This window comes from Lichenostomus cassidix, chromosome 5 (assembly GCF_008360975.1).
Source record: "Lichenostomus cassidix isolate B80296 chromosome 5, HeHo_3.0, whole genome shotgun sequence".
NCBI lineage: Eukaryota > Metazoa > Chordata > Aves > Passeriformes > Meliphagidae > Lichenostomus > Lichenostomus cassidix.
The window spans coordinates 32,729,385-32,751,714 of record NC_139486.1 but is presented as its reverse complement, the minus strand read 5'-3'; the positions used below and the strand labels follow the sequence as shown (position 1 = coordinate 32,751,714).

The 22,330-nt window shown below is 43.9% G+C and overlaps 3 protein-coding genes across 4 annotated transcripts in view; 2 read left to right on the top strand and 1 right to left on the bottom strand.

The window, feature by feature from the left end:
• Positions 1-3,810, top strand: part of PLEKHH1 (pleckstrin homology, MyTH4 and FERM domain containing H1) — a 49,438-nt gene extending 45,628 nt beyond the window's left edge. For both annotated transcript variants that reach the window (XM_085062124.1, XM_085062125.1), the window contains exons 28-29: positions 706-852; positions 1,164-3,810. In XM_085062124.1, coding sequence (XP_084918250.1) covers positions 706-852; positions 1,164-1,340 — 324 coding nt within the window. In that variant the 3' untranslated portion in view covers positions 1,341-3,810. The remainder of the gene's footprint in view (positions 1-705; positions 853-1,163) is intronic.
• Positions 3,811-4,582: 772 nt separating this feature from the next.
• PIGH (phosphatidylinositol glycan anchor biosynthesis class H) lies at positions 4,583-10,538 on the bottom strand. Its single transcript, XM_085062129.1, has 4 exons — positions 10,331-10,538; positions 8,296-8,505; positions 7,586-7,669; positions 4,583-5,482 (listed from the first exon to the last, which is right to left on the bottom strand). Exons 1-4 carry the CDS (start codon positions 10,508-10,510, stop codon positions 5,381-5,383), a joined length of 576 nt encoding a protein of 191 aa, XP_084918255.1. The 5' UTR covers positions 10,511-10,538; the 3' UTR covers positions 4,583-5,380.
• A 2,568-nt stretch (positions 10,539-13,106) lies between these two features.
• ARG2 (arginase 2) overlaps positions 13,107-22,330 on the top strand; it is an 18,319-nt gene continuing 9,095 nt past the window's right edge. Inside the window, exons 1-2 of the mRNA XM_085062126.1 lie at positions 13,107-13,272; positions 13,397-13,469. Coding sequence (XP_084918252.1) covers positions 13,156-13,272; positions 13,397-13,469 — 190 coding nt within the window. The 5' untranslated portion in view covers positions 13,107-13,155. The remainder of the gene's footprint in view (positions 13,273-13,396; positions 13,470-22,330) is intronic.

The following is a 22,330-nucleotide window of genomic DNA, read 5'->3' as shown; positions in this document are numbered from 1 at the left end:
TGAAGGAATTGTTCTCTATTCTAAATACCACCCCCAAATGAGACTATAGCCCAATTTACAAAATATGTTCCAGAGAGAAGGCTTCAACCAAGGCTGAAGCCTCGAGTTTTGAGATAGTGTAGGGCTCTCTGGGCTCTTACTGTGAATGTTTGGTCTTTCTGCTTTGCAGGACTCTAAGCTAGAATATAAGACTACAAACATTACAAGCATGTAGGCTGAGGGTACAAAGAGTGTATAGAGGGTACAGAAAATATAAAAAGGGTATAAAATGTATAGAAGGATATGTAAAAAGAAAAGGCAAAAAATCATCAGGCATCCATGAAAGTCAGAGATGAGGGAAGTCAGTGTTATGCTTGAACACTCCATACACAAAGGAAAATTACAGCTGCAGTGTAAGGTAGGGCAGCAAACATGTTCATACATCTTGCAAAATCTCAGTGGTGTGTGCTTTACCACCACCCTCTGGGATATAACAAAATTAGTGCTGTGAAGTAGTGACGCATCGACCAAACTAGGAGAAAACTAGAAATGCAATTCTCACTTGAGCTTTCTCTGCTAGCTGTTACCTATAGGGCCATCTACTTCCCGTTACTGCTGAAGACCTGGCATTCTTGCAGGAAGTAGAAATTTATACTAATATATTAGTTTAAGGTGGACATGGGGAGTTTTTTACAGAACTATGACTTTTTCAAATTCTCTTTGCAGCATTTGAAGGTCTCTTATTCATACTCCTCTGTGCTGACCTTTGGAGGCTGTCGAGATGACTTCATGATTGTAGTCAGTCAAATGAAAGAAAGTAGTTCTGGAAAAAATAGCACTGAAAAACTCCTCTTCACAATGGCAATTCCAAAGGTAATTACACATGAAAAGTGAATTTCTTTCCAGCTGGCAGCATCAGGGCAGGGTGTTTTGTATAAGCCCTGGGGACTGGTACTTGGGGCTGCTGCACTAGCTATACACATTCAACAAATCCCTTGTAAGCTGCAACCTTTGAACAAGAGACTTATTCTACCTAACTCATACAGACAAAGCTTCATTTTAGAACTGAACAATTCCGTGGAAGAAAGCCATTTACAAAAGCTATGCAGTCAATAGATTCTAAAATTCAAAGGGCATTCTCACCTCTAACTGACCTACAGTTAATAATTTTCTCTTTTCCCCAGATTGTTGAAGCAACACTTCTTATTGCCAGCTACATTAACTACCGTTCAACTCCTTCACTGCTGTCTTCCACTCAGCCCTCACGAAGCAGAACACTTGCTAAGAAGCTCTGGGAGACTGAAAATCAGTGTTTTTTTCCTTCTGTGCCCCGAAGCACTAAGGGACCCACTCTACTCTGAGGGCTTGTTCCCAATGAGCTGATTTTGTTGGTAATATACCACCTATTAATGCAGGCTCTGATTCTTCTTCCACAATAATAGGCAAAGTTCCTTAGAGGTAGAGGGGCAATGTACTTTCCCTTAAAAAAAAAAAAAAAACCAAAACAATAGAAGTTGATTTGGTGGACTGTGCAGGAGTTTTCTTTCCATGACACACTCCATCCAAAACACCATTCCTCAGGTCATTTGCCTGCACAGTGCTCCAGTCATTACATCTGCACACATTTTTCTATCTCCTACCATACTGCCTTGCTTTACAAGCACATACATTTTCTTCAACCACTCCTATTTTCAGCTTTCAAAAGACAGAAACTTACATTCCTTGCTGAGACATGAAAGACATCACTGAGAAGGAAGAGGAATTAAACTCACAAGAATAATTCTGATGCAAAGTCAAAGGTCATTTCAGACCTGAAATTGTGAGTATAGAATTAGAGTTCAGTGGTACTTACAAATATTTTCAACTTTAAATAATGGTGGAAAGCTAGGGTCTTTGCATATTGAGTACTCAGAACCACTGGGACTGGAACAGTGTCAGAGGATGGCCTGGCTCTTACAGGACTGATGCATGTCAGAAGCTGACACTGTTCTGTGCAGTAGATGAACATTAGATCACTGCTGCAGGGCAGGGCTCAGTGTGTCACATGCTCCACTGTCAGACAAGCACTTTCAAAGACTTTCTGATAATCACTGTTGTAGATGTGTTTGGAAGTGCACATTATCTCAGACAAAGGAAGACAAGGCAAGCAAATTTTGTCGTTTTTCTGTCTTTCAGCAATTAGGACAGATCTTCCCAGACAAACTCTGCCATTCTGACTTGACAGAAGCTGCTTCTTTCCAACTCCTGCTTCCTTCATGTACCATAAGCAAGGAGGAGGTAGTTAGCAAATGTGTACTCATGTTCTTCTGACTTTCCTAAAGAATGTTGGTAGGTTTGATTTTTTCAATCTGTTTCAAAGGGACTTTCTTATGAGAAGGTTATTAAATTTGAAACTAATAAAAATAGCAATTCTTCATGAAAAATCTACATCTACTTAATTTAAGTTCAGCTGTTTTGATGAGTATTCGAAAAAAGCTGAGGAAGAATAACCACTTTCAAAAGTACCATGTCTAACTTCATAATAATTATGCATTCATGGGCAACTTTCCCAAATTAAACCAACATGAATCCAACCACTAGGCAGAAGTCAGTAATAGCAACCCAAATTCATTTGCAAATAAACAAACAATACCAATGTTTTTACTCCCTAGTACCTGCCAGCAACCTTGCCTCATCCAACGAATGCACACAGGGGAGCTGATACATCAAGAAGTTTTTTTTTCATGCTTATGGTGGGTGCAAAGCCACTAACTAAAAGACAAGAGCAGGGGACAGACAGCAATTGTTCTAAGCAATCCCTCAGCAGCATCTTTGTTATATAAAACAAAAAAACCCAAACAACTGAACAAAACAAACACAACCCCAAACCACCCCCTAGTGAGTTATAGAAACAATATGGCAGACCTAAGACAGGAAATGAACAGTGGCCTCATTTGCACATACTGTAATGTACCCACTTCTTACGAATTTAAGGACCATCCCTTGAAGGTACAGGGAAGAGTAGAAGCTTTCTGAGCCAAAAGTAATTTTAAGAAGGTATTTAGTAATTTTTGTTTTCCCTTAGATACTTTTCAGTGACTACATATCCTGATAGTAGTTTGTATTTCCTCTCTCCCTCTCTCTCTCACAGTGATCTTAGTATAGCTATGTCAGTTTGAACACACAAAGTGTTACTCCTCCTCACTCTGTCACCTGTGCCCCTAACAATTTCTCCGGTAGCTGAAGGTTTGTTTGACAGTTTGCTTCTGGTATCCCACCAGTAACAAAGCTTCAGAATAGGCTGGAGCTGTCATCAGTGCTGGGGATGCTCAAGGCATAGGAGTCTCCAGTTCACAGGCTGTACTTCTGTACAGTGCTAACACTCATGTCCTCAGAGACTTGAGGAGACTTGTAACCAGGGCAATCAGGAAGCAGAGATGTTAAATAAACAGGAGCTCTCCTGAAGCTCATTATTTTCTGCCACAACTGCACTTTAAATTGAGAAGCATGACACATAGAGCTTTCTGTCTTCCTTATTTCTTAAAAATATTCACCAATACTTGAGTGTTTCAGGGACCACCCTGCTCTGATGATGCACATATCCCTCCTATTTATAGCTTACCTGTCTTCAAACACCCCACCCTGTGTAGATATCTACTTTGTATGATTCCTTGGTAGAGAAAATAATTTTTTATTTTAATCAATGCTTTTGGCAATGACTGTTAATGCAGCATGGAGTGAGATGACAAAAGCCTTTGTGTTCCTAACTGCTGTGTGTATGTAAAAGGCTGTCTGGAAGATACTGGGAGATTTCTGTTTGTTCTTAATAAAATGCAGCTCATGAATAAATAATCGTTAATTAAATTTGTGTATTAATCTCAGAATGAAAGAAACTGTTTTAAAAGCCAGAATATTCTTGATGTAAACAAAAATGAACAAAGATTGTGTTTAGTATCCCGGCACATAGCTGGTACAAATCTGTGCTAGACTGATTCTGTGTCTCTCTCTGCTGATCTTCTCTCACCTTTAAGTGGATGGCTACACCATGTTCACTCCTTCAAAAGATTGCTAAAACAATCCTTCACACTTCCTGTTGTGACACAGCTTCTTGGTAATTTTTTCAGTGCACATTCTGAAGACTTCCTGGGATTTTTACAGCACAGTCAGCATTCCCAGCACACTCTTGAGCCCACGACTCTGTACACTCTGCTGACACACCATTTCTTTTCCAACACAAAAGGCGGCAGCACATCCCCCACCTGCTGCCTTTCACTTGGACAACCAGAATACTTTCTGTGACGTGAGCTAACCTCTGTCTTTCAAACGTTGTGGCACCATGGAAAAAAAACCACAAATCCCCTAATCTCTACCCTGTTGCATGATGGTATGGTTCTTCATTTCCAGATTATGTGGACAAGCACAGTACAGCACTGTATGCAAAATAAGCATGACTCCAGGCTCCTGCCAGCTTGTGGGTTTAGCTCTTGTTTTGACACTTCAATTACCTTAGTTATATTACTAAGGAGTCGTGGAAAAATAGAGAAAAATACCATTTTAGGGTTACAGTAACTTTTAGCTTATCAACAAAGAAGAATTTCCCACCCTTAAGTTACTAGCAAGAGCCCAGATTAATAAAACTTTATTCACACTGTCATTACCATAGTTTTCAACACATGTGCCTCATATTCTCAGAGTAACTGATGTGGCCCTTTAAATGCCACATCTTTTCCATGTCCTGTGTCAACAGGTCCTGCCCGATTCAGCAATGGGTTCACATTTTCCCTGTATTCACTTGAACACTTTTTGTGTTCAGGTTTTGCCAGGAGCAGCTTGCTCATCCATGCAGGCATCCTGGCATGTCTGCTTGACTTCCTGCTCATTGGGATGGACTGTTCTTGAGCTTAGAAGAAATGATCCTTGACTATCAATCAGCTTTCTTGGACCCCACTTCCCTTTAGGGCCCCATCCCATTTGACTCTTTCAAGCAGATCCCTGAAGAGGTCAATCTTCTGTTCTCTTAAGTTTATTTCATTAAACATAACTGAATGCAACAGTTCCATTTTCTGGGCTTGTCCTTCTGAAATTCTCCTGTGATCAGGAAGTTACCATCTGAGCCTGCACATCAGCTTTGGTATTTGGTGTGTGTTTTTCACACAAAGGGTGAAATAAAAGAATGCATACTTACAGCAGTCCAGACAAGGTTATTTTATAATTTCAGCATAATTTTCAGATGCATGAAAGAGTAAAAATTTTATGCATTTTCTTGTCTCACTTTGCCCTACTTCCTCATAATTCTTTTCTGCAGAGGCAAGAAAAAAACCTTTTCTATCTGAGCCTAAAAAGTTCTGCTCATGGGGCAGTTTTGCTTGCTTTTCCATGTGTCCCTCTGAGTCCTGCTGAAAGTTTGCTGCCTTTTTTTCAGCTATTTTATTCCACTTGATTGTGGCACTGTCTTCCTCTGCTCCAAGATCTCTTGGCAACTTTTGTACACTTCTATTAAGCAGTCCAGACGTGGCTTGGAGCTCTAGAAGTCAAACAACAGAGAATCAGGCTCTGAACTGGCTGTAAAACAGCTGGAAAGCTTGTAATTTCCCACTAGAGACAGGCAGAGATAGGACTGTGGGGAGAGCTGACACAAAGCTATCAGAAGCATGTATTGGTAAGGAATGCAGTAACAAGGTACCTGCAATTGATTAGCTTGCTCACATTAAGTCAGTGGTGAACAGATCTCCCCTGTACATGTTCATTCAGAAATAATCCATCAAACTCCATGTGAGCTGGTGATACAGGAATGCAAAGCCATTCCATAAGCCATTCCATCACCTGCTCTGTGATGAAAAAATGCCAGTCCCTAAAGCTGTCAGGTCAAGACATGCAGCACCATTCTGCAGGTAGCCTGAATCTCTCACCAAATCAGAAATCCTCTCCTTTTTCAGCTCACAGTTCAGAGTGATGGCCTGGAAGAACATCCACACCTCCCCACCCATCACCATATCTATTAGGCTGTACTCCCTCTAGAGACTAAGGAAAAGCACATTTCCACACACTGATCAACCACCCCAGAAGATCTCCATTCTGAAAAATCTACCTTCAGGACAGGGAATTCATTCACCTGACTCTTGGCCTCTGCTAATACTGCTAACACAAGGACAACAGAAGGTTAACCGAAAACATCAATTAATTTTACCCAAACAGCAAACGGAGGTTAAAGTACAATGATTTTTCATCAATTCTAACCTGCACCAGATTAAAACCAGCAAGAAAGTGAACGTTTCACAGTCCCAAAGTCCCCATGATCCTATAACTTTTGAGCTCCCAAAACAGCATTACTGTTTAAAGTCCACCAGATGCCTCCTTGCAAGTGTTGCTTAAGAAAACAAAAGGTCAATTCAGTGCAGAAGGACTCCTGGGCTCAGTGACACAGGAAGTTGTAATTTTTGAAGGCTGACATAACTTACAGGAACTCAGTGAAGGAGACACAATAAAGTTACCAATCATTGCTCCTTCAAAACTAAGTAACATACTAACTTGCATGTTAAATTAAGATTTACAGACAGATACTGAAGTTCAAATTTGTATACCTCCTTTGATGGTGGAGTGAACTCAATCAGTACTAAGATAGTTCCATGAAAATAAAACTGTTCAGAGTTGAGACAAAATAAATAAATAAATAAATAAAAGAGAAACCATACAGACGCCAGGCAGCCTCTTAGAAGCTGGAAAGGTAAAATCAGGTACTTTAATGCAGCTATCTGGAATGTATTAGTTGTTGATTTCCAGCAAATCCACTCTTTCCCTTGTCTATGTGTGAAATATCTAATTTATATTACTGTTACTAAACGTCTTTATAATTGTGGGACCGAGTTAGAAGCAAGTATCAGTGGAATAATCCATTTATACTCCTAAGTATTTAGCTGAAGACTGACTGTATCCAGTTACAAACTGTATGTAGATTACAGAATAGTCTCCAGCAGCAGGTAAATTAAGGACAGAGAGGGCTACACAGCTCAGCAGTCTAAGTGAGGTACCTCACTCAAGGATCAGGAGATTGTTGTGTTAGGCATGAACACACAAAGCAAATCCAATCCAAAAATGGAGTTATGAACAGTCAGAACAAAAGAAGAGAGAGGGGAGATGGGGTAACAGCAACACAAACAAGTTATTATACATTAAGCAAATTAGTCACAGCTTGTACCATGATCTTTGTCAACAGGTCAGGCAGGGGAGGTAATTCCAATGCCAAGGAGGTTTTATGAGAATTTTTGGCACACAGAGCTGAGAGAAAAACCAACAGCAGCACAGTGTGAGAGTTATGGTGGTAACCCTGAGCACAGAAAACTCTACAAGTCCTTAAAATCCTATGTAAGCCAAAGACTTTTAGTTCATGCAAACTCCTGGCTGGGTTCAGATTGACACAATTTCCCCTGTTCCTTGAATGCAGAGCAAATTAAAAAACTCATCCCTAGTATGTAGTTCTATGAGATTTCAAATACCACCCACCCTGACAGCCAAGCCAGGGAAAGACAACTGTAATCAGCTCCCTGTAGAGGAATAAGGATATGCTTAGACAACTGGTGCACACACAGAGACCACAATCTGGATTTCTCCACCATTCAGTCAAACTCACCTGGAAGAGTGGCACAACCTCTGATACTCCCTGAGGATCTTCAGGGTCTTGGAGGAGGATACACAGGTAATAGATAACTTTTTGCTACAAGACAACAGGCAAAAATAATTGGAGTGTAAAAATGCTATCAAACTGCCTGGAGTTAGCACAGAAATAGGATCTGTTTCAACTCATGGGGCTGAAGGCAAATTGCACCAAGTCACAGTCAAGTCTACAAATTTCTAGCTACAGCTTTCACACAATAAAGAAATAATTTTACCTGTTTTCTTTCTATTAAGCTATTAACCTGAAAAGAACACACACATGCTGGAAGTGTAAGGTCTGCTTTTCTACAGGAGCCTGGCAGAAAACCCCAGCAACAGGAAAAACCATCATCTGTATTTTCTTACCTTCTCATCTCTGTCTTGACTACTAATGGAGTTGGGCATCAGGATTTGTAAGAACAGCATAACACAAAGAGCTAAACCCACTAGCTCAATGTCAGTGGCATTATCTAAGGGGTGGATTTGGCTTTTTGAGTTATTAGTTTGGTCTGAGTTCATTAAATGAGAGAGATGAGACAATAAGGAGAGAAATCTGAAACAAAGCTCCTGGTGTCAGTAAAGCTATGGATGGTGCTGTGTTTACTTGCTCTGCTAACTCCTGCTCATGAAAACACACTGGATCTGAACGTGCCCACGGAAACGAGAAGCAAGATCGTGTATGATTACCATATGGATGGCTTCATTGATAACCACATCCTTCACCTGGCCCATCTCAATAAAGGTGGTGCTCTCTTTCCCAGAGGCATAGGATGAAGTCACCTGGATGCCCAGCGAGCCGATGACCAACAGGGATTCCTGGTCAATCTTCACGAAGTGCAGGTATATGATCAGGCCAATCAGTGTGATGAAGATGGCAGCAGAAAGCACCATGCTATTCTGTAACACAAGCCAAGCAAAGGCAGAGCTCTGGTCTTACAATTATTTTAACACAGCTTTAGAGAAAGTAAAACTGCATAGCAAATTGGAGTATTAAGGCTACAGCTGTAAAGCATTTTTACTTAGGTAGAGTCCTTTTATTCACCTGGCTGGCTGATATATATATAATGAGATTTAAATCAGTCTTCACAGTATGGACTAAAAGAATTGGGGACCAAAACTGAAAACTGCAAGAAAATTTTATTTCCTTGTAAGTTCAGTGCAGAAATCTCAACCCAAACAAGCCAGTGATGTCAATGGCAGTGTATTTTACCAGCATCTGTAGAGATGATGTCACTGAAAAGAAGTGTTCTGAAATGTTTACTAGAACTAAGGGTGGATGCTCGGAGGGGAAGAACCCTCCTTCTTCAGGAAAAAACACTGGCCTGGTGGCTTTCTTATTACAAAATGCCAGTCTAAACTTGTTCAAGCCTCACCCTCTTCTTACCTTAAATACCAGTCCAAAGAAAATTTGCTTTCTCCTGTGCTTTGTCTAAAGACCAATGTCTTTTGCATGCTGCAATCTTGGGATTGCTGTTATATTTTAATATACAACTGATGAAACTATAGTCAGCAGTAAGTCATCTGACGACCTGGTAATAAATTCTAATGATCCACAACCTACAACCTATTTCTGGGCCATGTATTTCAGGCCACATACCCATGAAAGTATAAAAGTTGTAACTGACACTTCCTGAAGAACCAGAACTACACAGCCCTACCACTCAAACCAGGCCTGTACCACCACGTGAGCTAAAGAAGCCATGGCTTCAGAAAGTACACAGGACTTCTCCAAAAGTCTGTTATTATGGGAAAGAAAAAACAGTCATGAAGTACAGATACTGAAATCCACACAAAGAGAGAGACACTTACAGACCTGATCTCATGGCAAAAGGAAGAATTGCAGTCACTTGCATGCAGGCTGCAAGAGCATGTGTAAAGGCAAGCAGGAGGGCAGTGGGTGGTAACCACTGGCTGGGGTGTGTGCTTTTGTAAAAAATCAAACTCGAAATGAAACATCTCCTATGTGATTCCTGCCACCTGACTCACATTGCAATCTCTACCTTCCTTTCTTAGGAAAGATTACTGAAAAAAATTGATGTGCAACACTCAAAGCATGGGTCACAGTGACCAGCTTCTTTGGTCAAGCTACTGACTTCAGTCTGGAGATAACTGGTCTGGGTCCAGTTTTTGATAAATCCAAAAGCAGGTTTTGAAATCTGTACTGCAAACATCTTTGTGCCTCAGCTGTGAAATGTGATGACATTCATGGTACAGTGTCATGGTACAGTGTCATGGTACAGAGTCACTCAGAAAAATGCCTTTTGGGAACAATCATTCACCTTCTTCAATCTATCCTTTATTCCAGATTCTCACAGCTCATCTCTCCCAGCAAGCACGCGTTATTTGGACTCACAAGCACATGCCAGGCATCACTCAGCACCCAGACACACATCTACCCTGCCAAGAGGCTACAAACCAAAAGGAGGAACCCGAGAGGCCACCAGGAGCAAGCAGGTGTTAGCCCGCGACCCTCAGGCCGGCCCAGCCCTCCGATTGCACCGCAGCCCATCAGCTCGGCGCTCCCGGTGCGCGGGCATGCCCCGGATGGGCGCCGAGCGCCTTCCCTCGGGCTCCGGCCGCCCTCCGTGCCCCCGCGGCCACCCCGCCCGTCCGGCTGCCCCGAGCGCCCCGGGGCCACAGCGGGACACGGCTGAGGGCGCAGGCGGGGCCCGGGAGGGCGCAGGAGGCGCGGAAGGGCCCGAGGGAGGCGGCGGGCCGGTACCTCGCTGAGCGCGAAGAGCCCGTAGGCCGCCAGCCAGACGGCGGAGGTGGCGGCGCTGAGCGAGCGCAGCTGCAGGCGGGGGCCGCGCACCGCCAGCTCCCGGCACGACGCGCTGTGCTGCCGGCGCCGCAGCGCGATCGGCGCCCCCGAGGCCGAGCGGAACCGGCGCTCCTCCGCCATGCCGGGCAGGCGGGCCCATCCCGCCCGGCCCCACCTCCTGTCTCCGTCCCGCGGGAGGAGCCTGAGCCGAGGCGGGCGCTGCGGGCTCCGCTCGCTGTCCCCCGGCCGCCTGCTGGGCGTTGCCGGAGCCCGCTGTGTGCCCGCCCGGGGTGATCTGCCGCTGCAGTGTCTCGCCGGGCGTCTTGCCTTAATCCCAATGACATCAGCAGTTTCTGCGGTTTGCACATGTTGATAATTCATCGCTTGCTTCCTCTGTTTATGGCGCATGGGTTTTACAGGGCACAGGTTTCAGGGGTGCTGTGTGTATCTCTTGCCGGGATGGAAAGACAGAAGTTTTCTAGAATCACAGAATGTTAAGGGGTTGAAATGAACCTTAAAGATCATGTAGTTCTAACCCACCTGCCGTGGACAGGGACACCTCACACTGGACCGGGTTGCTCAAGGCGTTATCGAGCCTGGCTTTGAACACTGCCAGGGCTGGGGCATCCACAGCTTCCCTGGGCAGCCTGGTCCGGTGCCTCATCACCCTCACAGTAAAAAATGTCTTCCTAATAGCTAACCTAAATTCCCCCTATTTCAATTTGCAGCCATTATTCCTTGTGCTATCACTATAATTCCTGATGAAAAGGCTCTCTCCAGCTTCCCAGAAAGCCCCCTTCAGGTACTGGAAGGTTGCTGTGAGTTCTCCATGCAACCTTCTCTTCTCCAGAAGATTCTCTTTCCCCCATTTGTCTTTACCATTTGCGACTACATAAAAGTATTTTCTTGTCCATACCATGCTTAGCTACAAGCTCTTTTGAGTTTGTTTATTTTCCCCAAGGTTTAAAGCAGAGTTTTCTGGTTCTTGCCATCTAAGTGATAAATTGGTGACTTGGCTTTGCATACAGAGACTTAATGAGTCTTTGTATTGAGTTCTCTTTAATTCATTTCAGTTTTTACTTCGTGTGACTTACCTGGCAGTAATATAAAGCTACAGCTCTGTGACTTCCAAACTTCTGTCCTGACTCCTTTGGCCTTTTTATTGTGTCCCTTCTCCCACAGTTTTCAAGTGAATGTTAGCTTTAATTGCAGGTGCCATCTTTCTGTGAGCAATTGACTTCATTCATTTTATCTTCGGAGTTCTTGGGTGTATTTATAGAAACCTGTTAACTTGTGCTCATAGAGGCAGCAAAGGAGTCTTAAGGGACATGAAAGACCAAGGGACATCGGAGAATCACTACCAAGGTTTTTTTTTGGCCTGGAGGAGGGGTTGATGACTGGTATCAGTGGGAATTCTTGTGCAGTATGTCCAGGATCTCATGATGACACAAGGGACCAGGTGGAGGGATGGGCTGGAGCTCTGAAGAGGAAAGGTGAGCTGGCCTGGAGGGGAAAAAAAGCAATAGCAGACAATGAACTGCAGAAATGGAGGAGAAAGTGTGGAAGTTCAAAAGAGAGTGAAAGAAGTTCATAGATGGAGTGAAAGTGGAAAAAAACCAATAAATTGGGAACAGTGTCACAAGCTTTTGAAAGAGGGAAGAAATGTTTGAAATGACAGGTGAGAAGGACTGAAGTAAATAACCAGGAGTTATAATAGCTGGTATGACAGCTTTGGAGATGGGTACAGGGAGAAGGGGAAAGGAAAATCAGAGTTTGGGGTAGAAGAGGTAAAAGCAATGTGAAGAGTGAGGTCAGTAACGGGAGGGAAAAGAAACATGAGGTCCTGGAGGAGTGGTAATGATAATTCACATTAACAAGAAGACATGGGTGGTTACTGAGATAGACTGGAGGAGAATTTGGAAATCTTAAGAGGAAAAAGCAAAAGTATGCTTGGATTTTTTGTGTGTCACTGGCAAGTCCCAGTTTAACCATGTTTGCACCCTGTCATCTCATGAACTCTGTCAGCCTTTCTTTCAAGCATGTACATAAAGAGCGCATATTTGGCAGTGGGAGTCCTGTTGCCTTGTCACAGCGGAGAAAGGTGGGGACTTTCCCTCGTTTTTAAATAATTTGTTAATCATCCTTCAAATGTGCCTCGAATGGGAAGGGCTGGTGTCTTGAGAACCGTCTCAGGCCACGACCCTCCGCGATCAATACCGAAGGCAGGATGCTGGAGAGTTGGCTCTGCAATGCTTATCAAGGTCATCAGATGAAGAGCGTCACCAGCTTTCTTCCGTAAAGCCACGGAGCCGCGTTGCTGCACGGAGGCTCTCGGGAGGCTCTCGGGAGCTCGGTGCGGCCAGCCAGGGAGCCCGGCTGAGGTGCCGCTTGCTCTGCGAGCTCCCGCCCGTGCCGCTGCCTCCGGCCCCGCTGCCTGCCCGTGCCCCGGCGGCGCGGCTGCGGCTGCCCTGGCCCTGCGGGGGGGTTGCGGAGGGAGGCCGTGCAGGGCCATCGGCCCCGGGGGGCCCGGCAGCCGTGCCCGCAGCGGCGGCGGGGCGAAGCGACCGCGAGTGGAAAAACCCCGGGCGGGGCGGGCGGGGCGCGGAGCGGAGCGGAGCGCGGAGGGACACACCTCCGGGCGCGCGCGCTGCCGTTGGCCGGGCGGCGCGGGGGCGCGAGGGGCGGGGCGGGGCGGGGCGGGGCGGGGCGGGGCGGCGCGCGCGGGGGGCGGCGCGGAGCCCTCAAGAGAGCGGGGCGCGGGCGGCGCGCGACAGCATCGCCCCGCCATGGCCCTGCGCGCGCCCCTCGCCCGCCTGCTCCGCGCTCAGCCCGACGCGGCGCTCCCGCTGCACCGGCGGGCGCACTCCGTGGCGCTGGTGGGAGCCCCGCTCTCCAGGGGACAGGTGGGCAGCGCGGGGGGCGCGGGCGCCGCGGCCGCTCCGTTCCGTTCCCCCGCCCCCGGCGGGACGCGCGTACCTGGCCGCGGGCGGCGCGGTCTAACGCGTTCCCCCTCTCTTTGTCTCGCAGAAACGGCGCGGGGTGGATCACGGCCCCGCTACCCTCCGCGCCGCGGGGCTGGTGGAGCGGCTGGCCGGGCTCGGTGAGTACCGCGGGGCGGGGGTGGCGGCGGGGGCTGCGGGGCTGCCCGCACCGTCCCCCTCCCCTCTCGGGGCGCCGTGACTCAGCCGCTCGCCGCGGGTGGGCGAGACGACCTGCCTCTAGTGACTCACGGAACGCACCGTGCCCCGGCGATGCCCGCAGCCTTGCGGCGGCGGCGGCAGGGAGAGGCTTGTCGCATGCCGCACCGGGAGGAGCCGCACCGGGCGCTGCGGGGGTGAGGGAACAAAGAGAGCCCGTGGTCGCGGCTCCCCGCCGCGATGCGCTCCGGCTGCCCGGGAACGGCGGTGCGCACGGCGAGCGCGTCACCGCACACGGAGCGTGTGCCGCTGTTCCCGGGTGACTCCAGCAGAGCCGCAGGAGCCAGAGGCCGTCTGAAACGCTCGGTGCGCTCGGTGCATCCAGACGAGTGACTGAGCCTCGGGTTCTCACACAGGATGGGCTTTGGGTGTTTGGTTTGTTGGGGTTTTTTTTGGTTTTTTTTTTCTCTTCCATGTTCGTTACCAGCTTGTTCCTAAAATATTCGTATGCTTTCAGGTGATAAAATTCAAAACTTTCTGGAGAAGTCCTCAGATTTATGTATGAGCTCTTGTCTGAAGTCTTGCTGTGAAAACGCTTGCAAATACCACTCTGTGAATGGGCTGTTTCTGGTCTTTTTGTCCAAGCAAACCCATGCACTTAATTGTGATTTAGCTTCTCACATCTATTACTTCTACAAGCTGAGCCCTGCAGAAAACTGTATCACAAGTTACTAGAAACAGGACACAAGGAATAGAAACCATTAAAGATGAACTCTGTCTCGGAGAATCTTTAATCTAAAAAGTGTTACTGGAAACCTTGTGATGGGGATGGATTGCAGGGCTGGACCACAGAAAGAACTGATATGTGCTCCATGGGTGGTTAGTGTCAGTGGTGTTTAGATGCATACAGAGATAATTGCCTAATGACCCTCTAGCAGTTTTATTCTGAATTGCAAGAACTCTTCAAAACGGAAGCAATTGTTCTGTGTAGCCCTGTAGGCTTTTCCTGCATCTCTTACGATACACAAGCTGAAAAGTCCCCGTTTGCAGCCAGATGAGTAGGTATTCATTTCCTGTCTTGTTTTGTGTGAAGTACAGACACATGCCATCCTTGGCAATATTTGGATTCTAGTGAACATGATCTATAACCTCAGCAAATGTGAAACAGGGCATCTAAATCATCTAAATCAGGTCTTTGTACTGGAATAGTTACTGAGCTCAAAGTTTATTTGAAACTAACAAATTGCTAGGTTTGAAAGGAGGAGGCTATTCTAAATAAGACTGGAGGCAGCAGATTTTTTTGTATCAATGACAGAATTTTATACTGGAAGGCTTGGGGTTCTCTTTCAAGTGGTTCAGAGCTAATGTTTCCATTTTGTAAGAATCCTTTAAGGAAAAAAAAACCCAAAACCACAAAACCCAACAAAATTAAAAACAAGGAGGAAAAGCCCTCTCATTTGCCTGAAACAAGCTCACTTCAATAGGATCTTGTAGAAAGTAGAAGGAACAGGGAATTAAAGCCCATTCTGGATTCCAGTATCAAAATGTTGTGGGGATAGAAACAAAGTTTCTTCTAGGTTGTTTACTCATTAATCAATAATGCACTTGGAGATACTGTCATGCTGCTCCTTTCCAGTTTTTAGAGGCTCTGGGATTTCTTCCTTCTGCAGTTGCAGTTTCCTGTTGCTAGGCATGTTCTTCCCCTGGGGTAGGGTTGGTTTGTTTTTTAAGTTGTTGTCGATGTCTATTGCTGCTTAAATCTCTGCAGCCCTTTTAAGCACAGGTTCTGCTCTGAGGGCCCATCCTGAAACAGTGGCACTCACCAGCATGCACAGATGAGTGGTTTACACTGCAAAGACAATTCGCTTGAGGGGAGGGTGGTAGTTGGAGGAGGATGCTGCCATGTAGCCTTTTGTACTGTGCACATTTATTGTTCATGGAAACTTACCCAATTATAGTTTTATGTGTGGGCTGCTTATTTTTCTTCCCTGGGATGCCAGGATAGCTTTGGCTGCAGTACTATTGTAATAGTGGCATTACTTGGAGTCCTGTGGTATGCTGAACTGGTGGCAAAACTTTAGCTGCTTTCTTTGTCTTTCTAACACTATGAATTTTCTTCTCATACTTTTAAGAAGGCCACAGTATGAATGGAGCCACAGTATGAGTCTCATGATTAATTTGGATATTCTATTTATCTGTTTTGTTATAAGAGTTAATTATTTTCATGGGATCTTGATTGTTTTCCAGGAACAGGCAAATTATCCTTCTTCAGACCAGGTTTCTCCTTTAAAAAGCAATAACATTTCACTAAGATAAAAGATTTGTTCATCTGTATAGTCTAGTTCTGAAGCATTTGTGGCCATAGGGTCCATGTGTATGAGTGCATGTGGGAAGTGTTTGTTACATGTCCCCATTCCCTGCTTAAATGGGAAAGAAGGCTGTAAACTTGATTTCCCTTGTCATTACGAGTTTGAAACCAGACATGAGGCCAAATGTGGAATGATACTTCCCAGTAGAAGAGTGAGAGTGGATTCTGGGCTGTCTAAAGAAGTACAGATGGGGGAAAGAGGCAGTATTCCTGTAATGAAAACTTTGTATTAACAGTTACTGTGAAAATTGCCCTTGCCTTCTTTCAAGTGGAAGGGATTTCTGGTGATCAGACCCTTCTGTTTGCCTAAAAATTTAAGGTTTGGTTTATTCATTTTCCATTTGTAATTCAAGTTCATATCGACCTGTACAAAATTAAGGTGTTTTGGAGGGTCCTCTAAAAGGTAGCATTTGGGTAGTTAAATGCATATGCTGTTTGTTTGTTACTTTAGATATGAAGCAGCCACATGGCTCTTCATATATTTGTGTGCCTGATTTAATGACTTCTGATGATAGTGCTCCAGCCATATCAGAAAGAGTGAGAACACTGAATCTTTGTTTCCACTTTTTGCATTGTTTTGCACTTTGCTTTCACTGGCTCATGTATTTGGGAGGGGATTTTATTGTTCCTTTGACCCTATCCTAATTTCTGTTCTTTCACAGTCCTATTGCAATGTTCTGAGCTGCTATTCCAATTTCTATTTTCTGGGGGGGGGGATCCCTCCCGTGAAAGATTCTGTGACCATACCTACATGGTGTGGTAACTTCTTGGCCACCCCAAGTAATGACTGCCTATGAATGGCTTGTTTATGGTTAGGCTGAGATCCGAGGAGGGAGCACAGAGGCAGATGTTATTGCTAGTCTGTACCAGGCTGTCAGAGATGAATCTGAGCCACCAATTTGATTTTCATCCCCTTGTTAGAAGTGGAGAGAATACTGTTACATGCTGGTAGTACCTCAAGGTGTACTCAGGAAGAGTTACTGTAGCAGGAGTCCATCTCCCAAGCCAAAAGCAGTGGGTGTGGAGGTCTAGCAGGAGTAATTTAAAATATAACTGACTCTGCCTGTGGGGATTTTTATTTACCTTGGCAATGTTTCTCTTTTGGCTTTGCCTCTTCTCTTAAGGGAAACTAAAATGTTATCACCTTAAAGAACATCTTGCCAAAGAAGTAAAAGTGCTTTGTGAAAACAGAGACCCCTAACTCCTCAGCATGGGGAAGAAAAGGGTGCAAAGCATGTAGAGCTGTGTATTGCTCTAACAGTAAACAGAAATGGGTGCAATATGTGGAGGCTTTTTGACTTTTGATGGGTAGGAGTGGGGAAGATAGGTGACAGATGCATTTGGGCTAAGCTATAGAAGGTGCAAAGTATGAAGTTTTTTAAAGTGAAGATTTCTTGGGCCTCTCCTGTTTGCTGCAGATTAGGCAGAGAATCTGATCAAACTTCAATCCAGAGTTTGCCTGCTCCTCTTACAAGAGAGAAAGGCCTTAGTCAGTTTTATACTTCATGGGTAGCTGCTGTGTCTTATGTAGCCCTTGAGGTGACTTAGGACACCTCCGCTGTTGCTAGCATGGGAACAACTCAAGTGTAAGATTTCTTCCCAAGTATTCATTCTTGCATGTCGACTGTTGATTCTTGAACTAATATTTTTTTGATTTTGATTTAGAACTGGATGCAGCTGAGTTGCTGAGCTTAGTCAGGCTTGGATTTGGGTTACTGTAGAGTTGATTAGCAAAGTTTGGATCTGAGTTGCTGGCTTGACAAATTGGTGAACTGCAGGGACATGTTACACACTAAGTAGAGCTATACTTGTCAGAGAGAATGAGTGTCATATCGCCATTCCTCTGTTTGATCAAAGTTCTTCAGTAATAGGTTTCATGAGGTCACTGTAGTGACTCAGAAAGGAGTAACCTCCTCTAAAAGAGGAGTGGAGCTGTTAATCCCCATGTCACTGGAGTTACACTTCTGCTTTGCCCAAAACCATTGGACTCCTATTGACATCTGCTGCCAAAAAAAGTAATTCAACTTTGCTGCCTCACCAAGATAGCTCATATGGTTAGTATCTATCTTAACAATGAATTGTGACGCAGCTGTGACATAGCTCCTCTTTTTCCACCTAAATCTTCTTCAGTGAAGAGTTTAGGAGGAAGATGAACATTTTTTTGGTTATACACCAGTTTTGTGTAAGTAAGTATAGGTATTGGGATTCAGCAGATGTGAATTGGCAAGATTTACAGCTGCACTGTTGGGAAAAAATTTTCATCAGTCCATCCAGTAAAGGTATTTAAAGAGTTGCCTGTATCCCTGAAGACTATGGTAAACTGTACCATTTTCTTTGCCCTGTATTTGAATTAAGATTGGATTTGCATGTTAGAAACAAGACCTGTCAGGAATGGATTCTTGGATTAGATTCTAGATTAATTTTGCACTAGCTTTTATCTCAGTTGTTTCTCTGCAAAACTCAGTATTTTAAACTTGTAAAGACATTAGTAGAGCCAGTCAAATATCTCTAATCTGTAGAATTCCAATAAAGTCTAAATTCACTGTACAGGTAACATCAAAATCTGGCTTTTTTACTTACATTTTCTGCTGTTGATAAAGTTGAAATGGGAGACAGGCAAGATTCTAAATAACTGCTGGCATTTAAGCAGCATGTTGTTTAGTTAGATCTCTGCATTGTTGAGGTAAGAAATGCTACTGTTCATGTCTTTGTATTTCTGATCACATCTGATGCTAGTACTGTCAAAGCTAAGTATTCATTTGCTAGGAACATTCTCAGGAAAAAAATCAGTTTAGGTATAGCATAAAGAACTAACAGCTAATTCTTCTGTCCTACAAAGCAGAAATAGGAATGCATTTTTTTTTCATCCAGGCACACCTTTCCCCCCCTTTTTGCCTGAAACAGAATGGGTAAATGGCAGTTCTCTTCTCTTTCCTTCCCCTTAGACACAAGCATGCCCAAACACTTCTGTTTAATAATATCTGTAAAACATACTTATGTATTTCTGGAACTAGACTTAATTACCTCTTTTTATTTATATAGAGATAGATAAAGATCCAAGAGACTGTGCTATTCTTGTTTACCTCACAAATGTGGATTATCCATGATTGGTTACCTTCAAAGACCAGTGGTTTGTCAAAACTCAAATTGCAGCCCAAGGGGCTGATTGTAACTGGCATTTGCAATGAGTCTTTGAAATTATGCCAGTTGTCAGAGTGCATCAAGGGCAGGTGCTGCTCCCTCCGCGAGGGAAGGCAGCCAGGAATCAGCTACCTGGCAGGCAGAAGGAGCCCTGCTGGGGTTTTGGAGCAGAGCTGTTTTGAGGAGGCCTCCACTGAGGCTGTTTTTAGGTTGCTTCTTCCCAACAGACCTCACTGCTATCTTGCCTTGAGCAGGGGAGGGTAAGCTCCCCGAGGGGAGTATGCTCTGCTGTGCACAACTGTGCTCAGCAGTTGTGGTTTATCTTTTGAATGTTGTACCTTCAATATTTGCATGATTACAACTAGCCTTGGAAGTTAGGAGAAAAATCCCAACAGTGAAAATACAGAGTCAGTGCAGTCCTGGCAGTCAGTTGGTTCTGATTCTCTTCCCTTTCCCATGCTGGTGGAGTACACAATCTGCTTGGTTTTGCTTTCGAATAAAAAGCTTTGTCAGTCATCGATTTCATGTTTGTTTTTCCCTCTCCCATTTGGCTGGTGCATACTTGAGGTTGCGCTCTGTCTATGAAATTGGCTTTAAAAGAAACTTTTAAATTTGGGGTAAATGCCACTTGGTGCTTTAACTGTAATTGTTCTGCATGTCAGTTTTGTATAAACACCTTTAAAAATAAATGCTATGATGATGAAGATCAGGAAAACTTGAACTGATTATTTCTTCCTAATCTTTAAATACAGGGAGACTAGATTCAAGGACCAATGAACAGAGCTCTTGGGGGTTTTGTATTTATTTATTTTTTTTAATTTTTAGTGATGCCCTTCATCTTAGATACTTTTATATTATAAAATTAGTTTTAATACATTATTTAGCTGAATTTCTGTACCTATATAATTCTCTCTGGGTTGGAGTAAATTTAAATCACATCCTGGTTTATTTTTTTACTATGAATGCTGTTGAAGGAGTGGAGTTACTGGGGGAGGCACAAAGTGAGATAACCGAGGGAAAACTTTACATAAAGAGTTGGGTTTTGATCTGCTTTATGGTACCCATGATCTATTACTGCTTTCTCATTTGAAATGTTAATCCCATGTCTCATTGTGGACTCACAAGACCAAGATACCTATGGCAGATAGATGCTTTTGTGAATATGGTATGGAGGACTGGTTTTGGATGAAAAGTGGAAATTTGTTGTAACACCACCTGCTGAAAAGCAGGGAATGAAGCACTGAAGTTAAATTAAAAAAAACCAAAAAACAAACCAAACCCAGATTTTTCATTTGAATATGAAGAAGGGAAGTGGTCAGATATTAGTTTTTTGCAGCCAGTAAGAGGGAGGAAGAGAACTTCAGTAATCTCTAATATATTCTGCTTTCCTTTCCTCGCCAGCGTTACCTGTCTGGGTTAAGTAATGTAATAACTCCTTATTTCTGTAACAATCTAAAGCACAAGGTGCTTGCTGCTGAGGAGAGCTGTTTTGGCATTATGATTCCTCATGGCTGTAAGCGCCTCACTGTGCTCTTGTTATCAGGAACTGTCTGGGTTAAGCTTATTTGAAGGGAATTAGAACTTGTGCAGGGTTTGTTGATGGCATGGCAGACGCAATAGCTACACCCTTCTCTCTGATGCAAGCCACAGTGCAAATGTTTCCCAACACCTGATACTGACGTTTTTGGAGAAGTCATAAGGTCAAGTGCACTGAATTTCATATGAGATTAAAATTTTAAGCAGTTTTCAAAGGGAATTGAGGTGGCTGCTTGATTTGGGGTTGGGAAAATATTTTTTGGCTCCTTTTATGCAATGGATAACTTGAGACTACAGACTTGGGGGAGCACTTGGGATTGGGTTTGCTTGTTGCTGTTGTGTGAGATGAAGCCTTTTAAAGTATGTACAGCTACAGAAACTTTGTCTTAAACCAGACCTTCCAAAATTTGAAGTGAAAGGATGGGAATTGCTCAGACAAGCACTTGCCTTTTAGGAAGGGAAGTTTTACAGCTTACAGGAATCTACTGAGCCATCACCTGTCTGTACCCAGTAGAAAATTTCTTCCAGCAGATACCTATTCAGTTAAAGTGAAATAGACACTGTGTAATGAACTTCCAAGCAAGAGCATTATGATTAAATTAGGCTGCTGAAGTCTGTCTCTTGCAGTGGGAACCTTGCTAGCCTAATTTCCTATTCATGTAAAACAAAAGTATGCACTTTGTTTATATTTATGTAACACACACGCCCTGGACAATTCTGGAGGGGTAGAATAGATTTGTTTTGGGAAAAAAAAGCTTCAGAATGCACTGGTCATAATGAATTGAGTAATTTGTTTGCTGTTGTGTAACATTTTGACAGTGTCTCAGAGAAGATTACAAAGTCCCCAGCGTAAGCCAATGGGTTTATACTGAAAAGGAGGATGGTAGCTTTGTTTCGTTCATGGGAAGTAAAATGTTAAGTTTGCCTATAAACATTGTTCATAATAGTCATTGCTTCTCAAAAAGCCTTTCTGTGTCTGTGGTGATTTAGTAAATGGGACTATAATCTGAGAAAACAGTTTCCAGGAGTGATGCTTTCATGTAAGCAGCTTTATATATCATAGTATGAAATAATGTCTAATAACTGGGATTTCCAGATTCTTTTGACAGTAGTTGACTCAGAAGAGGATTTACTTTTCCTATTAATTTAGGATTTTTTTTAAATGTCCAGTTCACAAGTACCCAGTGTAAACTGGCAGTGTTGGGAGAAAATTTCTATCCCATGTTTCATGTGCTTTTTTTCCAATTCCCATTTGCTGCCTCAGAGAGTTGCTATATTTATGGTATGAGTGTGCCATTGGGCAATGGCAGCAAACAGCCTGGATTTGGAGAGCTGAATCTCCCACTATCAGTTTGCTGCTTCTGTTGTTGGTGCAATTTCCTAGTAGAAGAGGATGGGGGGAAGCTTTCCCTGCTGCTGCCCAGATGTTTTCCAGCTAAATGCCACCTGACATGAGCTGCCTGTTTTTACAGAAGAAAATTTTCTAAATCTGTGTAGGGAAATTACTGTAGTAACTGCTGACTACTGTGTGTATTTTGCTTATGATAGGAAGTGAACTTCAGCCTTGTCATGCAGATCATACAGATTGCTAAAAGGCATCTTATGTCCCAGTTATAAGCATCACTGAATTGAGCCAGAGGGATACATTAAGAGCTTACTTGAAAAGGCATGCAGAGAACTCTCTTTTGCAAGTATGTTCATAATTTTTTTTTTTTTAATTTAAAGTCTAAGAAAGGCTCCTAAGTAGGAAAATTGTAGATTTGTTATACCTGATACAAG